The sequence below is a fragment of the Ambystoma mexicanum genome, chromosome 1q (genome assembly GCF_040938575.1).
Source record: "Ambystoma mexicanum isolate Mex_15411 chromosome 1q, UKY_AmexF1_1, whole genome shotgun sequence".
In the NCBI taxonomy this organism is placed as follows: domain Eukaryota; kingdom Metazoa; phylum Chordata; class Amphibia; order Caudata; family Ambystomatidae; genus Ambystoma; species Ambystoma mexicanum.
Window position 1 is genome coordinate 1,041,173,364 of NC_090922.1, and position 24,583 is coordinate 1,041,197,946.

The window sequence follows — 24,583 nt, forward strand, 5'->3', positions numbered from 1 at the left end:
TCACTGCATGATGCCAGTGTCACGAGGCATGATTCCAGCATTTGCATGCTCTCCTGGTCGTCCTCCGACATGGGCCCCTGGATGGGTGGCGGGCTGGGCTCCCACTCATCTGGTGCGGTAGCGGCAGCCTCCCCTGAAATGCTCGATTGTGCTGAGGTAGGGGTCTGCTCGGCTGCTGCCGTGGATGTTGTGTGGCTTGCTGGTCTGCCAGCTTCAAGTGGCCTTTCCGTAGGCTGAGGGGTGGCTTTCTTGGCTGCTGGCTTCGGCCTGGCCCTGCCAGTACCCGCGGAGGTGCTTGGCCGGCTTCCTTGGGGCTCTGTGCTGTCATGGTCTGTGCCTGTGGGGGTAGGAGAGAGGGACAACATTAGTGTATGTGCTATGTCCTATTTGCATACATGGTTGCATGGACATTTCAGTCATTCACGGGTTGTTCAGTTTGGGGGGTAGCTATGGCAGTGGTACATGTGCATGGTGATGACATATACACATGTTTGGGAGTGATTCGTTGTGCCCTGTTCATGTACATTTCGGCAGGTACTATGCCTACCACGCTGGACGGTGTGCATGATGGGCTGTGCAAGTCAGTCCAGTATGGTTGATGTGCGTTATGTACTCGCACTTGGGCCAGCATTAGGCGGCACTTGCCTCAGCATTTGTTGGATGGGGGGATGCGTTGGATGGGGGGAGGGCAACACGAGAGGGTGCCTTCGATGGCCCCTGGGTCAGTTTACATGATGCAATGGACATTGCCAGTGTGCACTGTCAACACTCACCTCCTTCTGCAGAAGTCGTTCCGCCGCACTCCATGGTCCCCACGCCCTCTATGGATTCCGTGCCAATGAGCTGCGTGCAGGTCTCCTCCCACGGCTCTAGTTGGACCTGTGTACTTGGCCCACCTCCAGTCTGCAGGGCCTTGCTGCGGTTGGTGGAGAGGAGGCCCCGCACCCGCAGGTCGTCCCACCGCTTGCGGCAGTCCCTTGAGGTGCGGGGGGTGCTTCCAACAGCGCTCACCCTCTGTGCCAGTTCCGCCCAGATGGTCTTCTTGCGGAGGGTTGATTCCTTGCGCATGTCGCCGCTGAAAACTACATCAGCATGCTCTGCAAGGTAGTCTACCATGACCTGCAGTTCATCAGTGGAGAATTTCACCTTGCGGACGCGATCCGCCGCCCTTTTTGGTGCTTTCGGCATGTCCTGCGGTGCCTGGTCCGGTTCACGACTTTACTTTCCTCACAGGGCTGCTGGCAGCTGTGGATGGCAATGGATTGTGTTTTTAAAGATGGCCGCCGCTCTCCTTCCCATTCCTGTGCAATGTCGTAATTTCCGGATCCGTTTTTCGGCGGAGACCGTAATTTACGGTTTCTGTAAATTACGGTCACCGTAATTTACGGTCACCGTTATGCACTGTCGCTAATGCTTACAGGGCGGTGTAGTACTTTACGTGTCGGTTGCATGCCGGTAGGGGTTTTTCGGGGGGTTTTGCGGCAGGCCGCGCGGTCCTTTTCCGGCATGGCGGAAAGCGCGTGTCCGTGAGCTCGGAATGGGCCGTAATTTTCGGACTTCAACCAGCACGGTGTCGTACTTTACGCCATGCCGGAAAATACAGATACTTACCGGCATGACTCGGAATGAGGCCCAATGTCTAATCGACTTCTACAACCGAAAAGTCACTCCTACAATCACCTATGGGGGAGAGTGTTGCCTGAGAATGCCATGGGAAACCTGGGACTGCTTAGAATCCAGATTCTGGAAAAGAACGCTAAGGCTCCCAAACTGTGTCCCCAGCGGAGTAATAAGACATGAACTGGGACTCTACTCGCTAAACGTACAAGTAGCATGGAAACTGCTGACAATTTACAGAAAAGCAGTTCCTAGTGATTGTCCAGCCCAATACAGGGTGCTAAAGTCCCAAACTTTGAATAAGAACTTCAGGCTGTTAAGTATCTGGAGAAACAAGTGCCAAGAGATAATGAAGGACATCGACATCCGTATGGAATTGTTGAAAATAATCCAAAAAAAGTAAAAGAAGCTCTTCTGGCGGTAGATTGGGCCCAAACAGAGGCTATACGTACAAAAGCAAAATCTCACACTCTCTCAGATAAACTAATTAACTTCCCAAAAACTCTTCCAAACTACCTAAAAAAAAGTGAAAATACAAAACACAGGGACTGTTTACTGCGCTTCAGATTGAATATCTTTAGAACTCGTCAGATTTTGAAGAAATATGGCATAGTAGAAAACAATACGTGTCGTCTTTGTAATGAAGAAGAGGAATCCTTACAACATTTGACGATGTTCTGTAAACAATTTAAATCTGAAAGAGAAAGAACTCTGCTACCAAACTTGCCAACAATGTGTGGGCTGGACTCCGATGCATGGTGGGAGGCCATGTACATAGTACTCAACAAAAATACGGTCAGAGGACTAGGCTTGTTCTTAATTGCAACTCAGGAAAGATTCTCTAAACAAGATAGCCCTGAAACTCGTTGAATCAGTGCAAACTGTACTTGGATACATCAGCCAAACATAAGATATCTAACATCGTGGAAAGAAGCAGGATGAACAATGAGCAGTAAAATCTTTGGCTTGATGATGAGAAAGATAAGAGAAATCAAAAGCAAAAATTGTATTCATTTGCGATAAATGCTTAAATAAAAAAATAAAAAAATAATTGGTGGGAAATGGGCGCACAGACAAGCGCATCCGCACCGGGCTGTTCTTTCTGCATGCTGCTAGACGTAGGTGGAAAAGTATGTGTGGGGTTGATGCCAACCCAATTAGAATGGACCATGTAATCTAGGGTCCTATAGTTGTAGAGCCAATGGGGCGTTGTACTTTTTGTGATGCTCATGTTAGCCATTTTGAAGAGAGGGCTTAGTTGCCCCATCTGTCATTGATTGTCCAATCCCCTCTCCCCGTGACCGTATACAGATATAGTCCCTATATTAAGTTACCTTCCCAGAGCCCATTAGATTGCTGATAGGTTTTTGGGTTTGCTACGTAGGTTGCCAAAGAGTGCAGGTCATACGCAAGTGATGACGAGTGTTTGCTATAAATGATGTGTTTTTTCTAAAAATCAAGAGCGCGAGAAGATCGAGCGACTGCTGATGTTCGTTGTACTCCCCGTTTTATGAACTTGCAATAAAACGGACCGACTTTGCCAAACTATTGAGTAGTCTTTATTATTTGATGCATGAGTATGAATCTGCATCCCCATCCATCTCACGGGTAATGCTACTCATCTTAAAGGGCTGTTAGTGCTGATTGGCAGACTTCCAGTTCACATGGTAGCAGAGATTGATGGTTTCGATAAGATACAATACCGATCGGCCGTCAACATAAGTAACTTTGAGTTTTCGGCAATATCACTGATATTGGTTAGTTTAAATTGAGAAAAAATTCCTGCAGGAGAAGGTTGAAGGGCCCCTAGCTTTCCCCCCCATAGACCCTTCCCACATCTACGAGCAGCAAATCGGGAAAACGGCTTGAAGAAGGCGGTAAAAGAGGCACTGATCCCGAGGATCCAGAGGAAAAACATACGAACGGTGAGTGAAAAAAGACTAAATGCCCTGGCAAAAAATGCATGCATAAGACAAGTAAAGGGAAGGTAACGGTGGGAGGAGGGATAAATATATGACGTCAGAGTATAAGTATAATGTATACGGGAAGAAATATTGACTTGTGAGAGTCCAAGCAACATAAACAGATATCGTGAGGGTGGCCACGATAAAACGATACACCCAATTTCCTAGGCTTTAAAGAGAGCTAGCAGAAGCCCTTATCTAGAGTCCTGTTAATAGGATGACGTAGGAGACCAGATCGATGAAAGACGATCTGAAAGAGATAGGCTTATGTTCCATAATCGGAGCTGACATTAGGGGTAAGACGAGTCTGAAGAGCAGATGGCGTAAAATAAATGTGGACCCGCCCTCCTAAGTTTGTCTTTTTTGTTTTATGTGATCAAATATATCTGTGATGTCACAAGTTTAAAAAGTTTTATGCAAATAGTATGAAAATGCACAATTGTTGAAAGGATGTATTGTATGATATGAACTGATAGTTGTTTTTTCGAAAGATTAAATTAAAATATATATATATATATATCTATATATTGTTGAAAAAGCGGGATTGGAGCTTGCGACTAATGGTGCTTGCTCATCCATATGTTGTCTTGAAACGTGATTTTTGTGACGTATAAGTGAAAGAAGGATAAACAAGTGCGCAAATCAAGATAAACATAGGTAAGCATGGAAGATATCACTCAGTTAGTGCACCTGTGTAAACAGCTGGCGAAACACGTGCCTAATGTTAAACAGTACAGTGCGGAATGGGTTAAAGGGACCACAGACAAAATGTTTATGCCGTGGCCACAAGGCGGATCGTTATCTAAAACGGTCCTGCAGCATATGACGACATATTTGCATGCCGTGTACACCGGCAAGAAGTTAGACAAACGCCTAGCTAGTATAGAGCTTTGGAAGATGTATCAGGAAGAAAGGTAGGAGGAGCCTCCTGTAGTTTGGATACTGAATATATGCAAAGAGGGGAGTGAGGAGCCTTCTGAGCCACCCGCCCCATCTGAAACAAAAGACAAAGCCAACAAAGACAAAGGATTGTACCCGTTAAGGGAACTTAAAGCAGCGGTGGGATATAGCAACCCGTCATATGAGTCACCTACACAAAGTAGTGATGAAAGTCCGGAGAAGGACAGTGAAAAGAAAATCACCTCCAAAGTCCCGAGGGACAGGGAGAGATGCGAGAAGGACAAAGATGATCAAGCACAAGCAAGTACATCTCTAAGTACAGGAAGAGAGGTAGGGCGATGGAAGGGAGAAGAAGATAGAACTGATGAGATGGCACTCACACAGAACAAGTGGAAGGGAGGTCAGATTTTATTGAAACTCAATGGTAAAGGCATTGAGGATATATGACAAAGGGGAGAATGAGACAAACAAGACAAGAAGGATAAAGAAAGAGAAAGACGATTAAGGGATTTAGGAGCAAGAAGAAAAGATAGACAGAGACGAGAGCAATTGTATCAAGACGAGCACGATAAGAAACAAGAAAAGGCAGAAGAACTAAGGACACTAATCAAAGAATGGCTGATGATCGCGAGAAAATAGAGTAGAAAAGAATAGAAGAAGAAGAGCAAAAGGTACGCGAGAGAAGAATAAAAAGATGAAAGGATGAGGCGATACGAACAGCGAATGAACAAAGAGATAGGAGAAAACAAGAGGAAGACAGGGTTAGAGAGGAAGCAAGAAAGCGTAGAGAGTTTGATGATGAAATAGATAGCCATGCTTGTAGGGAGTGATGATGAAGGCAGAACATGGTGTGCAGTAATCGCCATTGGGGAAGGTTACAGAATAACTGACGTCACTGATGAAGGCCTGTTTAAGGATGACCCATCAGATGATGAAATAGTGTTTGAAGTAAGCATTACTTATTGGGTAAAAATGATTGGAAGAGAAGTACCTCAGAGGATGATGCTAGCACGAATACGTCCTGAATATTTAGAGGAAGACATGGCAAAGGTGCCTGTCTCATTATGGACTACAGGCCTCTAGGAAGTAGGCTTGTTAAAAGGAGTTGGAGAAGTGAAGATTAAATTGAAACCAGGAGCAATTTTGCCAAAAGCACGAGAGTATCCCATGTCTAGGGAAGCAGATGAAGGGATTTTAAAGACAATTTCCGCCATGATGAAGCAAGGCATCTTAGTGGCGTCAGAATCACCATGTAATACTGCGGTTTATCTGGTTAAAAAAAATCAAACAGAGGGTCTTCACGGCTAATCAAAGATCTTCGCCCGATAAACCAGATAGTAGAGGCCGAGTTCCCTTTAGTCCCGAACCCCTATACAATTCGGTCTCATATACCTGTTGAGGCATGTTATTTCACAGTGAAATACATTTTTCTCAATCCCATTGCATAAAGACTCGCAAGAGTTAACATTTTTCACGTTCAGACAATTCCATCTGAAAAGCACCAGGCTGCCCCGGGGTACTGTGAGTCCCCTTCGATTTTCAACAGAGTCCTACAGATGGACTTGAGCAATATTGCATTAGAGAGTGTTGTTTTGCAGTACGTGGATGATATTTTAGTGTGTAGCATCACAGAGGAAGAGTGCAGATGCAATTCTATTCAGTTGATGATTATACTTGCTGAGAAAGGATATAAAGTTGACAAGGAGAAGTTACAATATTGTCAACCAGAAGTGCTGTACACAGGCCAATTGACTTCACATGAGAGAAAGAAGGTGACTCCTGAAAGAGCTGAGGCCATTTTAAAAACAGCCAAGTCGCACACACAGGTTTTCTAGGATTATATAATTACGTCAGGGCATGGGTCTTTGACTATAGTTCATACACCAGGCCTTTATTACAAGCCTTAAAGAAAGCACAGGTAACTCAAGAACAAAATTGTGTGGACTGAGGCAATGGAGGAAGGATTTGATGAGGTGAAAAAAGCCATTTGCACGGCACCAGTTTTAGGGATTCCAAATTTGCAGATGAATTTTACTTACTTTCGCATACAGATGGCACTGTTATGACAGCAGTATTAACACAGAGAACCACATAGGGGTACAAGCCCCTAGCATACTACAGTGGGATTTTAGACCCAGTGATGAGAGGTAATTTTCCGTGCGAACAAAGTTTGGCTGCTGCCGCATTCACCATAGAGAAGGCTACAACCATTGTAATGGGCTGCCCCATGACGTTATTTGTCAAGCACGCATTATTTGCCATTTTAGAAATATCAAATCCAGCTATCAAAATAGATGTAAAATTGTGAACCCAGCTATGTTTGTAGCTGAACCAGTTACTGAAGGAGAGCCAATACATGATTGTGCGAACTATGTAGAATTCTATGATGAAATCCCGCAAATAAAAGAAAATGCGCTTGCAGAAGGTGAGACGGTTTTCATTGATGTTTCTTCAAGAATCGATCAGAATAATGGGCAAAGATATACAGGAGCCGCTGTGGTAAAGCACACAGCAAATGGGGAATTTTGCGCGCTTATTAGTGCACGATTACATCTCATTATTCTGCACAGACTGCAGAATGATTGGCACTAATACTCGCGATTGAAAGGCACGAACACAAGGAAGTAATGGTGTACAGTGATTCCGCCTATGTGACGTCTACAGTGCACGCAGGCTTAGCGCGCTGGAAAAGGAGTGGCTATCTCCGAGCAGTGGCACGCCAGTGCAGCACGCCGCCTTATTGGATAAGCTCATTAGAGCACTACAACTCACAGTGCGCATAGCAGTTGTGAAATGCGCAGCTCACACGAAAGGGACAGATTTTATCTCACGTGGAAATCAAGCAGCAGATGCCGAAGCCAAACGTGTGGCGACTGAAGATGAAATGATGATGAATGTAGAAATGTCTAATGTGCATGAAAAAATTATTGTTGCAAGAGAAGAGCCAGAGGGCTACAGCAGTGTTTCTAAAACACAGCTGATGGAACGCCAAGGGGAGGTACCACAGGAGAAGAAAAATCTCTGGAAGCGAAAAGGTTGTTCTTTAAACCCATCTGAGGCTTTGTGGCGACAAGAAAGCACTGGTAAACCGGTGATGCCTATAGCCTTATTAAACATAGCACTGGAACAGTTACATTATCCAGCACATGTGACAAGAGAAAACTTAGCAGCAACAATTGCCGAAGACTGGTTTATACCGAACTTGGCAGAACATGTTGCATTTTTTATGATGAATTCTATAATCTGTCAGAAATGTACTGCTGGGCATACACTACAGGTAATCAGAGGAGTCATTCCAAGACCTAGTGGACCTTTTCAGCACTTACATATCGACTATGTCGATATGATTCAAGTATGTAGCGGGTACAGGTATCTAATTGTTGTGGTGTGTCCATTCTCTAGGTGGATAGAGGCAGGTCCATGTACACACCCAGAGTGTACCCGTCAATACAGTATTTGAACAAATTAGCTTGTTGCTTGGTATAAAGCACAGGTTTTCTTCGGCATATCATCCGCAAGGTAATGGAATATGCGAAAATCTCAACGGCTTATTAAAGGCAAGGATAGCCAAGTTGAAGCTTACTCTGAAGAAATATTGGTTGCACTGCCTTCCACTGGCATTGTATGCACTCAGAAACTAGCCTGCGTCCGACCACCATCTTACACTGCACGAAATAGTGACGGGCAGAAGGATGCGGATGCCATTAACACCTCTGACTAGAGCTAGAAGTGATGCTCAGCAGACAGGAGAAGTATTAGGGCTGGAAATGCAAATCTACCTGAACTGTTTAACATCTAGTTCTTCTGTAATTTCAGGACAGCTGCAGCGACAACGAGTAGGGTGTAGGGCAGGACAGAACACAGAAGGAGATGCTACAGCAACCGAATCTAAAGAATTATCTCTATCCCAGCTATTCCCTGGTGACACAGTCCTAGTAAGTAATCACACACGGAAACGGTGGGACGAACCAAGATTCCACAGTCCTTTCATAGTGGAGGACGTGACACCATCTGCTGTCAAGCTACAGGGAAGAAGAGCTTGGATCTTCCTTGGCGACATCAAACTATATATCGGAGAGACCCCTCTGCTGGCACCCCACCCCCAAGAGACTACAGACGACGGGGAAGAACCGCAGCACATGCAGACAAGATCTATGACGAGGAAAGAGGACGCATAACCAGAAAAGCGGAAAGAGCAAGGATCTTTTGATTTTAAAATTGTGGCTTAGACTTTGGACATTCCCTTTCAGCAAAATATAAAGGGCAAAAGGATCAAATTGGACACTCTTTGCATCCTAGTTGTAGAGTGAAGAAGAAGATTTGTGAGTATAAAGCCACGAATAACTCATAGACTTTGGACTTAGGCACACTTAAAGCCTTGATAAAAAAGATATGCCAGATTTTGATCGAGGATATACGAATTGGAAGGGAATACAATACCCAGATTAATTTCATACAGAGTCTTTGTTTGGACTTACTCATGGTGTCACCCAATAGTGACCTCACAAGGCATGTACAAACCTACTTTGAACTAGTGCTAAGATCCTTTCCTTCCCTGGTGGGAAGACTGACCAGCATCACTGAATTTGTGGAAGATCCTGATAATGAAAAGATTGTGAAAAGACTGCTCACAGTAAACATAGAACAGTTTTTACTGTTCCCAGAACATAGTGAGAACAAGACAAATGTCTCTATCAACCGTGAATCATAGACTTGCCAATGCAGTGTTCTTCCGTTTGATTGAAGACTTTCCAGATCTTGTTGGGAGACCCAAAAATGTGGATGTTTTATCGTTTATCCACGACCCAGCTAATACTGTACATCTGAGCACGCTTCTGCATGGGATTATCATTCAAGTGACACTCTATTCGCATCAAGACCAGAGAAGAGTGTGAGGAAAGAAACTTTCAGTCAAAAGATAAATCGAAAAGGTGTTGACAAGAAGTTACACTTTTGTTCTTGCTGACAAAGAAGCAACATGTCTTCTGGATTGAAGCAAATTTGTGGCATTGACTGAGAATTAATCTACGTAGCACATGAAATATAGACTGGCTTAATTCATTGCGTCATTTGGAACAATTACTTTGCAGACAGAACTGGTTCTAGAGGCAGTAGAATATCTTTGTTATCCTGATGCAGAGGACACGTGGTCCAGAGTCATTAATCAATTGAAGCAAGTTTGCAGTAAAAAGAAGCAAAGTGAAAGATGTCGTAAAACTTTCTATTAAAAAGATTTTACTTCCCTAGGGAAACAAGATGGGAAGCCAGAGCAGCAGTGGTATTGTGTTACCACATGAGGAGTGGAATTCAGTCTGCCCAAGGAGCAGATGTTGCAGGTTTACCTATCGCTGCACAGTATATACATGCATCATATGTATAATTATATTGTGGTCATTGACGATTAGAACAGCTTTCTTTATTGGTGCACAAAGTATTCAGACCCCAGTGCACCCACCTGAGACTGTCTGTATAGTTCCTACAAAACTACCCAGACCCTCTATAGTCATCCCTGTTCCACGAGAGAATGACAGAGTGACTGAACTTGAAATGGACATGATGAGCTGGAGGCTCAGTCAGGATCCAAGCCTTTTCTCAGAGCCTTCGCTCGAAGGCCGGCTCTCACCTGACGGTGTCCTGATTGCCATTTGATAGCTGCGTTTAGCCTGTTAGTGCATTGCCATTTGATAGTTGAAGTGCCATTTGATAGCTGCATTTAGCCTGTTACTGCATTGCCATTTGACAGTTGAAGTCCCATTTGATAGCTGCATTTAGACTGTTAGTGCATTGCCACTTGATAGCTGCATTTAGCCTGTTATTGCATTGCCATTTGGTAGCTGCATTTAGCCTGTTATTGCATTGCCATTTGATAGTTGAAGTGCCACTTGATAGCTGCATCTAGCCTGTTATTGCATTGCCATTTGATAGTTGAAGTGCCATTTGATAGCTGTATTTAGCCTGTTCCTGCACTGCCACTTGATAGCTGCATTTAGCCGGTTCTTGCACTGCCATTTGATAGTTGAAGTGCCACTTGATAGCTGTATTTAGCCACAGACCTGATTGCGAGCATGCCTACCCACAAAACTAACTACTAGACTTTGCCGACTGCTAGGCGCTGAGCTGCTCTTACAATTTAGTAAACCTCTGGCACCAGCCTATGCCCTTGACCTATCCGAAGACAAATTACCAGACATAGATAAGTATCCTTAGGTTAGGATGGCCACCACCCTCCTCTATCTGACCACTCTCTGGTGCAATGATAACAGTGAACCTCCTTACACAATTCATGCCCACTGAAATACCAATCTCTGATGAGTGTCTACTGACCCTCACCCTAGACACTAACCATCATCCTATAAAATCTCCTATCCCCTTCCACGCCTTAACAAATGTCCCATGTGACACCTTAAATAGAAATGCCAAATTACGATCAAGATTACCTAAAATCTACGAACCTCCAGCCAGACTAGCCACCAATCCTAGTACTAGAAGTGCCACCCAACGTAATGCCACTAAACTAAACATCTACCCCACCAACAATCCTATTAATACTCACTGCAAACTTAGTAATAGCACATCCAAAACGAAAACTCGTGCCACTTCAGCGATACCTAAACCAAACACCCCTCTGAAGGGGGCCCTTATTAATGCTAGATCACTAATAGCACATGCCACCGAAATTGCAGAACTCATACAAATAGGTGATTATGACATCCTAGCCATAACGGAAACTTGGCTTCACCAAGAAGCAGGACCCGCTCTGATGCTTACCGTGCCCCCAAACTACAACATTCTTAGAGAAGACAGAACTAATTCTCGAGGAGGCGGTCTAGCTATCATTGTAAAAAATAATCTCACCATAAAAATAGAAGAGCCATCAATCACCAAATCCTGCGAATCCTTAACCGCCAAACTTTTAACCTCATCCCCTCAATCCATTAATATACACTTCATCTATAGGCCACCAGGTCCAACAGAACCGTTCAGGATGACATCTCCATGATCCTATCAAATAACTTAAAAAACTCATCACAAGCCATCCTTCTGGGAGACCTGAATTTACGATTTAACAACCACAAAGACACACATGCCACTAAAATCGCCAATGTCATCACAGAATTAGGATTTACCCAAAGAATATTTCAACCTACCCACATAAGCGGTCGAACACTCAACTGGGTAGTCAACCACAATTGTAACGTAACTATTACTGATGTCAGTCCACAAATCTGGACAGACCACACGCTCATAACCTTCCTAATAAATGAAAATACTACCCAACCTAACGAAAACATACTAGCTCCCCCCTTAACAACCAGAAATAAAAAAAAACATAACCTTGGACAAACTGTTACCACTTATCCTCCCAACTCTAAACTCCCTACCCGAATCACTAAACCCGTCAGCTCTAGTGAATGAATACAACTCAACCATGACCATAGCCTTGGACGCTATCGCCCCCTTGAAAATTAGAAAAAAGGTAAGCCTAGAGCACACTTAAACAAATGGTTCACCCCCCACCTCAAATCCCTATGGATTGAAAAACGCAAATGTGAATCTGCCTGGCAATTAACTCCATCTGAGACTAACAAAGATGCTCTTACCAACGCCTCTAGGACTTACAAAAATGAAATAAAGAGAGCAAAAAGAAGAGAACTTTAACAGGTTAACTTTAACTTTACTGCAGGCCAAATCCAGAACCAAAGAGCTATTCATTATACTAAAGGAACTGGAAAACCCCATCCCTGCCCCGGACAAGTGTGACAAAAATAAAATGTGGTGTTCCAACACCCAAAAAGCACTAAATGGCAAAATAGTTACACTTTAATACAAACTAAATATTCCTCCCTCAACCACTCAGAGATAAACCACCCACACCTACCAAGCCAGAACAAAAATTCAATTTCACTAAAGTGACTATTCCAGAGATTGAAAAGATAATACTCTCGCTCAAACCCTCCAACTGTCGAGGTGACATCTGCCCAGCCCAACTGATAAAAGATGCGGCCAGAGACCTATTCCCATTAATTTCTAAACTCATTAATACTTCCTTTGCATCAGGCACGATACCAGACAACCTCAAACAATCATGGGTCCTCCCCCTCCTTAAAAAGCAAACTCTGGACCTGTCTATCCCGACTAACTATAGGCCAATTACAACGGTACCATTTCTGCTAAAATTTTTAGACAGAGTGACTTGCTTACAGATCCAAAAATACCTGGAGCTGCATCAACTACTAGGCACCAGACAATCAGGTTTCAGGCCTCAGCATGGCACAGAAACCATGCTCACTGATCTCAAAACCCAGGTTGATGAGCTGAGAGACCATTGAAAAACAGCATTACTCCTCTTACTGGATCTCTCAGTGGCTTTTGACCTGGTAGATCATGATGTGCTCTGTACCCACTTGGAATCTGCAGCCCACTTCTCCACATTGCCATTGCATGGATCAAGTCGTTCTTAATGGTAGAACTATGAGGGTTTTCTCTGCCTCCACAGCGGCTGACCCAGTACCCATCACATGTGGCGTTCCTCGGGGCTCCTGCGTCTCCCCTACCATGTATAATATTTTCACGAAGCCCCTGTTTGATGATCTGGACTTTCTGGGTGCCACCTACACAAACTACGCAGATGACACTCAGATCCTCATCCCACTTTCGGGGGATTATGAACAGGATTTGGCCTTGGTGAACAGGATATACCTCATCATTCAGGCATGGATGGCCCGTCACGGTCTATGTCTGAATGATGACAAAACGGAACTCATCATTTTGGGGAATGCACAAAACATCAAAAAACTGAACGATGACTATTCATCATTCATCATAGATGGCAATACTATCAAAGTAGCAAAAAAGGTAAAAACACTAGGTTTTTACATCGACTCCTGTCTCTCTCTAACAAAGCAGGTGAGCGCAATGGCCTCTAGCACTGCATATACCTGCAAGCTGATTAGAGCGGCAAAACCATTCCTGTCCACTACCAGCTGCCTCACCCTAGCAAGAGCTCTGGTATTATCCAAATTGGACTACTGCAACACACTTTGGGCCTCTTTAAGACCCTGGCGCTAAGTGGTTAACGGCGCTGTAAAAAGCTGCAGCGCTGTTAACCACTTAGCGCCTTACTACGAGGTCCCTTTCCGGGACCCGACCTGAACGGCTGGTCTAGACCAGCCGTTAAAGTAGGGACCCGCAAAGGGACTCTCGAGGTAAGTACGTTACCTCAATTTGCGGTACCGTACTTACCGCCTTCCCCAGTCCCATTGAGCCCTATGGGGCAAAAATGGGAATGGGGAAGGGCCAATGTTCAATGGGGAATTACCGCCCCGCCAACCTTGAAATTGGGTGGTAATTCCCCATTGAACATTAGCGGACTCGTTACAATACCGGCACCAACCATGGTGCTAATAGTGCCATGGTTTAGCGCCGGTGTTGTAATGAGGGCCTTTATATAGGGTCTAATAAACATACGTTGCAAAAAATCCAAACCTTACAGAATAATGCCCTTAGAGCCGCATTAGGAATATCAAAAAGAGAGCATATCTCAGACATCAGAAGACAATCTAATTGGCTCTCTACAGTGGACAAAATTACACTTAAAACAGTATCGCTTACATTCAAGAGCATTAATGATTTAGCCCCCAAATACCTAACAGAAAGGTTCAAAAGAAGAACGTCCATTAGACCCACTAGAGAAGCATATACTAACCAGCTAGTTGTGCGCCCATTCAAACTGAGTACTGCCGGAGGGAACAGCTTCCCTGTCAAAGCAGCCCATTGGTGGAACTCCCTCCGGACCTTGCTAAGGGCTGACCAATCTTTTTCACACTTCAGACTTAAATGCATCAAATGGCTCAATGAAAAGAACCTGTAACTGAATTACACCAGGACTACTCTATTGACCAATCTGTAACTGAACGTTTACTAACATACTCCCCCACTAGCCGATTCCACCTTGCCTTTATTTCTCAGTGTACACTGTGTATACATATGTATGTACAAGTATTTGTGAATATAACCCTATATATTACCCTCTGTACAAACCTTTTAGGGTAACTATGCTTCTTGCTGTCAATGTATTTTGTATTTACTTGAAATGAGTAACTGTAACTTGTAAGCGTAGAGTATTCTTGCATTTGCGCCCGGATACCTTCGGGTCTGGCGCGCATTATAAATAAACAAACAAACAAACAAACAAATAAGCAATGATACACACACATCACTTGTTTTGGGAAAAGAATCAAAACACCTGAGACAGGGTTGGCAAAGCAAATCTGACAAGGAGTCAACAAGGGCTACACCCACAAAGATGATAAATACAAACACACCTGATCTAGTATCAATAATTCCAGAATCAACTTCTAAAGCTTCTAAAGAATGGGAACTGTACAAGCAATTAATGATAAGAGGTTTCATGCCTATAGGAGTTCTGAGACAATTGGAAAAAGGAGGACTTCTAAGGAATCAAGAGGCGTTAATGAATTAACTCACACAAACAATACCTGTGAGCACGCCTGATCCTGTGTCGTATGATGTTAGGACAGTACCTAGAAGAATGACACAGATGGAAATTGGAAATTCTGAGAGACATCTTCATACCTAACTGGCCTATTGCAAGAATGAAGGCTTCTGAATCTCCTCCTACCCAAATGATGCAGACAGATGCACCCAAACATTGAAGGAGATGCAGGAAAATCCTCCAGGGGGAAGAAGTCGAATGGAAGTATTGCGTGACATACTTGTGAAGGCACATGTCAAGAGAATCAGAGGCAAAAGAAGCACAAGAGAAGATGACTCTGAACTCAAGGATTACCTGGATAGCACAGCACACTTGGGAAATAACATATGGTACCAACATATGAAAGAAGTTGGAAGACGAACTTCAGATGAAGGATGCTTTGTATGTGCACTTCTGCCATACAGTATCTGAAAGTCAAAAATCTTTGTGGCAATTGAAATAGATGTCCAGACGGCACACTGTCTGTCGCATGTAGCGATGTGCAAAACCAGAGGTCAAAATGTTCTAGTAGCTGCAGTCAAGTCTTTGCTTAACGATTTGAAAAGGCGGTTGCAGAAGGTGAAAGACAATGTTAGATGATAGGGGCGGCCAACCCAGTAGGTAAGAAAAGGAATTTAAAACACCGTTAGTAGTGCCCAACGAAAAGGGAGGCCTGGCAGAACAACGTACCTTAAAAGTAGAAGAGGCTCCTGCGGTGGTGGTAGTTCCTGGCAGTTCCTGCAGTTCGGGAGATCCAGCAGAGGAAGAGAGGCTCTCGTCGTGGAGGAAGGTTCGAGTTACTGCACTGCCCAGGGATGAAACCAGCCGCGGTGTTGCCAAATGAATAAAAGGTACGCTCCTTTAAACCGCGGTCATGGTGGACGGGTGCCTGGCTATCCGGTCTCCTAATGCTTGGCACTGGCGATCCGACCAAGGCAGGTCCTGGAAGGCGATTGGCGAACTGGTTGGCCCCACCAGCTCAAGGGAAGAAGACTCTTGCAGGTGAAGATCTTCTCGAGTCGTTGGAGAAAAGTGGTGAGGATCTGCAGCAGGGCTTCACCGGTGGTTCAGTCGTTGCAGATGTCTTTGGCTTCTCTCCTCTTCGGCTTCTTAGTTCCAGTGGCGACGTCTTGGCCTCCAGTCCTCAGGACCCTACTTTTATGCAGCAAGACCCCCATTCATACAGCCTAGCTGTCACTCACACAGTGGGGTGGCTCCCTTGGTTGGAGAACCCCCAGCCTATCAGGGCAGAGTGTGACTTGGGTTGCGTTGGCAACCCTGTCCAGGGTGCCTATTCCCCCTACCACACATCCTGTCTACCCCAGACTCAGTGGCGCCGAGAGGAGGGCTTCTGTGCAGAAGCCCGCCAAAAGGACGAACAAAGGATCCCTGACATGGACCGGAGAAAGACACAAGAAAGAATTATAATCAAAGTTCGAGCAATAAAAACCTACCAGAGTAAAGTTAATATTAAAATAAACCGGTGGTATGTTAGAGGCTGTCAGTAAAAGTGGTAGCCTCGGACAATGGGAAAATCCCATAGGGAAATATTTGTGGTTGAATATTTACGGTAGTAACCACTGCCACCAGCCAGAAACTTTTGAGAGAGAGACTGTACGGTACCCCCTCGAAAATGAACACTAGGGAAAAACTATTAACCCTTCCCAGTACCTACATAGTAAGATGGATTGTACTGGTTTTGTTCTTAAGAATTGACTAGTAAAGTCAATGGGGACTTTACATGCCCTGGGAGACAGTAGTCATTCCCAGGGAATGGAGTCTATGTTTGGGGGTCGCTACGACACCCCTGTGGTACGGCACGGAGGGTGCTGTGTACCACACATGTAAAAAGATGATTCCTATGAGGTTGAGAAAAACCCCATAGACCATGAGCACACAAGATAGCCTAAAACACACACTAGCAATCTGTCTAAGGGTGGGAAAAAGGGTCTCACTCTCAGCAGGAGAAAAAAATAAACCCCTCAAATCCAGCAAAGCTGCTGGGGGACTCTATAGGTAAGGGTATATTAGCCTTTTAAGAGAATTCTCCCTAACACAGACGATATTCGAAAATGGAAGAACAGAGGACAAATGCAGATTTGGGGATCAGTGCTATCACCAGATGGATGGGAAGAAGGAGGAGTTATTTGCAGAGCATGGGTGGCAATCGGGTGCTACCAACCTGCCGTTGATTATGCACAAAATGGATGCAAGCCATTATGGCCAAGACTTGCTAAACTAATGACATGGGTCGAAGACAGAGGAGGACCCTTGCAGATAGTTCCATTGGAGAGTTCTAAGCTATGTTTCAGAAATAATGGTACAAGAAAAATGGGAAAGAATCAAAATTGTGGCCGAATGTTTGATGTTCCAGGAATGGTACATGGTACTGCAGTGATTATGGATCACTATTGGGCTTGTGGATCCAGAGCATACATGAGCTTACCAAAAAATTGGGGAGGAATATGTACACTGGTGAATGTCCATGTTTCAGCGTTGGTGGTTCCGAAAAGTGACCTGAATATTGACATTTTCCCGAAAACAGATGCTCACCTGAGGAAGAAAAGATATTTAGAGAGTGTGAAAAGGATGAAGAGGTAGAATTACTTCTCTGCAAAATAGAATCCTTCGATGCTATCCCATATGAGCATAGACTGTTCAGCCAGACCTCTTCAGTGTTTACCTTGATCTTTATGCCAGCAATTCAGGTTGGAGCAAATACTAAATGGTTTCAGATAACCAGATGGGAGTTACTGCAGACCATCAACACTATCGTAAAAGGATTCAATGCAATCAGAGAATAATTGAGAGCAATCAGGCAAATGACACTTCAGAATAGATATGTTCTAGACATGATCACAGCTATGGATGGAGGTATTTGTGCAAAAATCGGGGAATCATCTTGCACATTCATACCTTCTTATGATGATGAAAATGGGACTTTAACAGAAGCCATAGATGTGCTGACAAAACTGCAGAATCAAATGATAGATGAAACAGATGAGGTTGATGATGACAGTTGGTTTGGAGCACTGTTCTCATGGGTTCCACAATGGATGGCAGAGACATTCAAGTTTCTTGGAGCCCTGTTGGTGATGATACTTCTTGTATTCTGTGTAATCAAGATAATCTTGCAATGCAAGAAGACAGCAACGAAAGCCGTAGGAATGAAGATTATGATTGATGTTGAACCAGGATGGAAGCCCAAGGACCTGACTGATGGAGAACTAAGAGACTTTGTGAAGACCATCATTCATGCACCAGAAGGTACAACGTTTCTATATCGAAAGAACCATAGAAAATATGTGGGAAGATGGATCTATTGTAGTCCAAGTGAAGAATGCCAAATTATGACCTGGAACAAAGATGAGCATGTGAAGACAGCAGAAGGCCTGAAGGGAGTCATAAAGATATGGACTCCCAAGAAGAACTTCTTCAGACCAGGATGTCTAGACATAATGGATAAGAAAATAGTGGACATAAAGGATGAAGTGAAAGTGGTCGATGAATCGCACAGAGGGGGGATTGAAGAGGAGGTGTCAAGTACAGCCCTATCCTAGTTACTCCAGTGGCCCCTTCACCACTGTTTATTGATTTCGCGCCGAATTATGTGACGTATGGAGAGGAGTTGAATCAGCAGAGAGCTGCGTATGGGCTCTGCCCAGTACCTATTAGAATGACTTCACCTGTCAATATACCGACACTGAAGAAAACCTGGACAGCAAGATATCCATTGAGGAAACCCTATATACATTCAAGACAATATGATGGACGCTTAAACGTAATACCTGAAAAAGTAAGGAAGATGATAAAAGAAGGTGAAGATGACGTCACCATTATGAAGTCATGAAGAATTGAACTGTCGCCCAGATAGAAGATATAATGACCAGAGAATGCTGACAAGAGACGAAATAGTAAAGAGATTATCCCAAGATGTCACGGATCGTGATGAAGGAGCTTATGCCACAGACATGATGAAGATATTTAGTTAGTTTAAATGTGTACAGATGCAAGTAACCGCAAGCAGCAGAGTAATCATGAAGCTAGCTTGTGCTTAAGTAGTAAAGTAGACTGCAGCAAGTGCTAATGTTTACAAATATATACCTCAAAGAGAACTTTAGGTGTGAATATATGCTTCCACTACGTCCATAAAGCAGAAAAATGAGTAAAGGTTTAGGGCCTCAATGGAGTGTGTCGCAGCAAATAATTCGAGAATCGAGACAGAACAAAACTCAGCTGTGGATGACCGTGCCAAGAAGCCATGGTCTTATCAGGGCTAAGAAAGGCTGAAATTGGATACAATTAAGGAGAAAATCACAGAGGCTCCTGTTCAGAAAGGTTAAGACAAACAATTGACATCAGAGAACAGGCCAAAGTGAATTAAATACACAAATTAAATTGTGAAAAGACCTGATTTCATGGTGTCCAGTCAGGTGATAGAGACTGGCTGGAGGGATGAGATGGTCACACCTACGCTTGGGAGCTTGTCATGTCGATACTCCTTAAAAGTTCTCAGAGCAGAGTACAAACTCAAGGCCAACTTCAAAGAACTAATTGACACATGACCACTGAGGTGATGATTGATTGTACCATAATTGGTAGGAAAAGGGCGCACAGACAAGCGCATCCGCAGCTGGCTGTTCTTCCTGCATGCTGCTAGAAGTAGGTGGAAAAGTATGTGTGGGGTTGATGCTAACCCAGTTAGAATGGACCATGTAATCTAGGGTCCTATAGTTGTAGAGCCAGTGGGACATCGTACTTTTCGTGACGCTCATGGTGGCCATTTTGAATAGAGGGCTCAGTTGCCCCATCTTACATTGATTGTCCAATCCCTCTCCCCGTTACAATATACAGATATAGTCCCTATATTAAGTTACCTTCCCAGAGCCTATCAGATTGCCTGATAGATTTTTGAGTTTGCTAGGTAGGTTGCCAAAGAGCATGCACAGGTCATACACAAGTGATGACAAGATTTTGCTATAAATGATGTGTTTTTCTAAAAATCAAGAGAGCAAGAAGATCGAGCGACTGCTGATGTTCGTTGTACTCCCCGTTTTATGAACTTGCAATAAAACTGACCGACTTTGCCAAACTATTGAGTAGTCTTTATTATTTGACGCATGAGTATGAATCTGCATCCCCATCCATCTCACGGTTAATGCTACTCATCTTAAAGGGCTGTTAGTGCTGATTGGCAGACTTCCAGTTCAGTCTTCTGAGAGTTAATGACTAAATTGGAGTTGTAAAACCACTATTGGTGTAATACAAATGCCTTAACCAGGTCTGCCTTCAGCCACTTGATTTATAAGCACTCTGCGTGTCTTTCACTGAAGTCCTGTTAGAAACCAGCATTGACAAAGCCAACTTGTGTACAACTAATAGGCATTTGCCATGCACTGTTAGATGTCCTGGGACTCACACCATTTTGCACCTGCTTCCATCAATAGGCAGTTAATAGTAATACGGATGTGCTTGTCAAGTGCCTTTGCCATGCCTACACAAACGCCCAAACTGTTGGCATTGCCAATGCTTGTTTATTTATTATCAGTAGTCACTGCCATTGGACGTGTGCTGCATTTTTCTTTTGCAATTTTACCCAATTTGTAAAGCCTTATTCAGCTTTCCTCATCTTGTCAGATAATGATTTTGCATGTTGGTCATTTAATGTCTTTAAAATTGTTCTCTTCTGAATTCTCATTTACAAGCAGCTATTTCAGGGTTCTAATGTGTCCAACAAAGCCAATTTATCATCTGGAACACCAGACGCAAGCCCAGTAGGTTTTCTGATCCAAGTAGAACATATATTTACATTGCAACCGGCGAAATCATTCATTTCATACACAGCTGTTCATCGTATGCACAATTTTGCCTGACCATCTAAAATGGTTTATTACACTGTTCACTGTACTGTACAGATTCTTGCATAGAATTCATGCTTAAATTCAATCTTGAACAAAGGTTGGAATGATAACTAGCCTTGTTGGGAATAATTCTGAGATTGTCTACCAGTGCAAAGCTGGTGATAAAAATGTAAAGATAGTCCAGGCTTGATTCAGTATTGTGGTGACATCTCGTAAAATCTCCCGGGATATCACCAGGCACCCTCCCATTAATCATGACCAGTCCCCAGACTGCCAGAGCCACCGTCCATATTTTACCAGCATGAGATACTGAACTGTGTTTCATATTAGCATCTCTAATCCTCAGCGATCCTGGCCATTCTATCTCACCATGGATGTAATATGGCTGGGTGCACATTTGGGATTTGAGTCACTTTCTAGTATTATCATCCCTGTATCCCACTGATACCAGTTTTCTATTAAGTTCACTAGCTAACTCAATAACTGTGAATACTGTACCATCAGCCAGGCTAGAAACATTTATAGAAAGGATTGTGGCCCTTGCATTCAAATATTGGTATTCATACTTATCAGCTGGCACATGTAAGACAGATAGCAAGACCCTCCTAGTTTGTGATTGTTAAACAATCCCAGGCAATGAGCACAAACGTCACTTGGGTAGGCCCCGAATTCCTATGGTGCCTGCTTGTAGAATTACTATCATCCCATCAATAATCGATGGCTTAGTCAACACCACATCATGTTTTACAATAAATGCCAATTCTGGATCCCGATTAATACATTTCCTAAAGCCCCGAGTTTTCTAGGAAAGAATGTTTAAATTCTAAGGCACACTATTAGGGATACTGCAGTAATGTTGTTTGCAGTTTTATAGTATTTATCCATGCTCACCCAGGTGAACAAGTGGAATAAACTACAAGCCTCTGCTCCATCCAATATTCTCTGATTTCCTCTTATGGGGGTGGTGCCACTCCAGGACATGAAGCACCAAACCTTCATGCGGTCTTGCGTTGGGCCCATATCATTACTGCCCTCAGGAAAATAATTATTATCCAAGTGTAACCTGGCTGGTAGTGTTTTGTTTCATTTTCCTTTCTACCTCCCCTCTTAACCCTGACCTTCAATAGTCCTTTTGATATCCCTCCTTCAGTTCCACAGGACAACCGGAGTGGGATCCTATTCTCCAACTATTCAGTCAAGCAGTTTTCCACTATGCATATATTTCCATGTATTTTTAATTATTGTATTCCAATCCCTTTTTATATAATCTGCTTACTATCTGTTCATTTACATTGTTATGTCTAAAACACTAATGGTCATGTGGCAGAGGTGTGTTAAATATAACGTGGACATTTGGACCCTTAATTTACTTTGGCTCCCTCTATCTTTACCTATATTCCCATTATGGTTAATTTGTTTAAATGCATATATTGTAAGGGAATTGCTTGGAGTCGTGTTTTCAAACTTGTAAAAGGGAATCTGTTTTTTCTAGGTGTCTTCAATATGAATCCATTGCGGCCTGCGCTCCCCGATGACGACATTCAGGCGAACCTGGAAAGCTTCAGCAGAACCGCCTCAGGAGGCTCCTTTGTGGTGTCTGCAGTTCCATCTGGACCGGCTTTCCCCGATATATTTCCTCCCTGTAAGATCACTGATCTTGAGGCCCGAATAGAAGAAAATAAGATAGATCTGTCCTGGACGGCGCCCGGGGGAGATTTGGATGCAGGTCAAGGTATGTCTGAGGTTTGCTTCCATTCTGAGCTTTCTGACTCAAGCAGAAACCAAAATCACAATCGACCAATATGTTTTTCAACTTCCTAAGTGTGCACACAATGGGAATAATAGACGCCTTTTATTTGTGGTAACATTACCTTTATAGGTGCAGTGTGGGCCCACGATATAAATATGCGTTTGAGCTGATGGATTTGGAGTTTATCCTTACTCAACAGCACATGACGGCTACCAACCAAAACTCAACCCTACGCTCAGCGAACAGTGTAAACCGAACTGAAGCTGCCAACAGCACATCACAGCTCCCTTGCACTTTCTCCCGCTGAGTCCTACTAACTTACACCCCCCCCTTATCCTCTTGCCTTACAGATCTGCCTAAGCGCCAAGGTACCACAGAGGTGGTGACAGTGCACGTGGGATAAAAACCTTTAACATAACATGACATAACTAAGGGATGCGTTCTGTCGCATGTTAGGGGCAATGGTTGCGAATTGTGATCAGGAGTGGCTTCAAGCCCCTAGCTTGGATTTGTATGTTTGGAATGGCGCAATGGAAATACTCAAGCTATGTTGTGCATTAGCATGTCCAATCTGTTTGGCCCTTTCACCATCCCTCTGCACCCTTTTTTATCGCTCCTTGCAGCCTATTGCTAGCAATGAGTACCCTGCAGGCCCTTGAGTGGATGCCTTACTCCAGGACTCTTCCATATGGGTATAGAAGCCCAATCCACATTGTGGTGTTGGGCCTGAGCAACACAGGTCAATGTGCAAAGCGTGGCAGAACTGAAAGTGCAAATGGCCCTCCTCCTGCAAGCAGAACCCTTTTGTGAATCAGGGACCTGCTTGCATACTATTCTGGTCACATGACAAAATGAGTACTTGTTTCTCGCATTTGGGAGTGTTGCTGTGGGTAAGCATTTGAATGGACAGACTACCCATTTCTTTTGACAGGCTGCTGGCCTACTTACACATTGGATTTATTTTGGTGGGCAAAGGGAGGAAAGTCTCTAGGAACATGGGAAGAATTTTGCATGTAGCCTGTTCCTTTGAGGGCCACTAGAGCTGGGCAGAGTTTGCTTCTAGTAGTCGATGTTTGGTGAAGCTGACAGTTCATGTACATTATGAGAAACTTCTTGTGCCATATTTTTGAGCAGTGTCACACATATGAATAGGTTTACACAAATGACAGCGCAATTTTGGTTCTCATTTCAGCTGCATGGTATGACATCAGAATGAGCACAAATCCACTGGAGCTAAGAGACCACTTTGAGAAGACGACCTCTGTGAATGCCTCTAATCTGACACCCCAGCCTGCCGGCTCTGCAGAAACCTTCTCATTTATTCCACAGAACCTTTCACTGGCAAACGGCACCATCATCTACTTTGCAGTGCGTGCCATTGATGACGCCGCCCTCCAGGCGGAGGTATCAAACACAGCACAAGCCGCTCGGTTTATTCCCTCACCCATGACTCCAACCTCCGCTCCTCCTCCAACTACCTTCACACCAGCCAAGTCTGACTCTTCCTCCAACAGTGTTATACTGTTGACATTAATAGTGTGCTCCACTGCTGTACTCATTTCCCTTGTCATAAGTATAACACTGTGTATTTTAAGCTGCAACAGTAAGAAGACAAGACCTCAAACAGAACTCTAAAAAGAGTGGCAAAATATGGGTGTTTCAGTTGAATTACACGCATCGCACCCACCCTTGCATTTGTTTGGGAATTTTATTGAAGGCAGCGAAATGTCTGGAAAAATAGGAAAGCTGTTCTCCATCACCTCTCCTTTACGTTAAAATACTCAATAGGGGTTTTATAATTCTACTGTTTGCAGCTTAAATCAGGGTCTGCGTAATTGAAAGCATAAATATGATGTTGCCTGTGACATGTACACGTTTGCGTCTAGGTTTCTAGGTTTCTGTTCCCTGGTGTATCAAGAAATTGTTTCCCTTCATATGGAAAGCCTGCTCACAGGTGCTGGCGAATGTGATGTGTACTCGGGGACTGTGGCCCTCC

General features: G+C 43.9%; 1 protein-coding gene across 1 annotated transcript in view; it reads left to right on the forward strand.

Annotated features, from left to right (window-relative positions):
* LOC138560069 (calcium-activated chloride channel regulator 1-like) overlaps positions 1 to 24,222 on the forward strand; it is a 620,781-nt gene extending 596,559 nt beyond the window's left edge. Inside the window, exons 13-14 of the mRNA XM_069642744.1 lie at positions 22,330 to 22,569; positions 23,780 to 24,222. Of these exons, the coding sequence (XP_069498845.1) occupies positions 22,330 to 22,569; positions 23,780 to 24,222 (683 nt within the window). The remainder of the gene's footprint in view (positions 1 to 22,329; positions 22,570 to 23,779) is intronic.
* Positions 24,223 to 24,583: the final 361 nt, after the last annotated feature.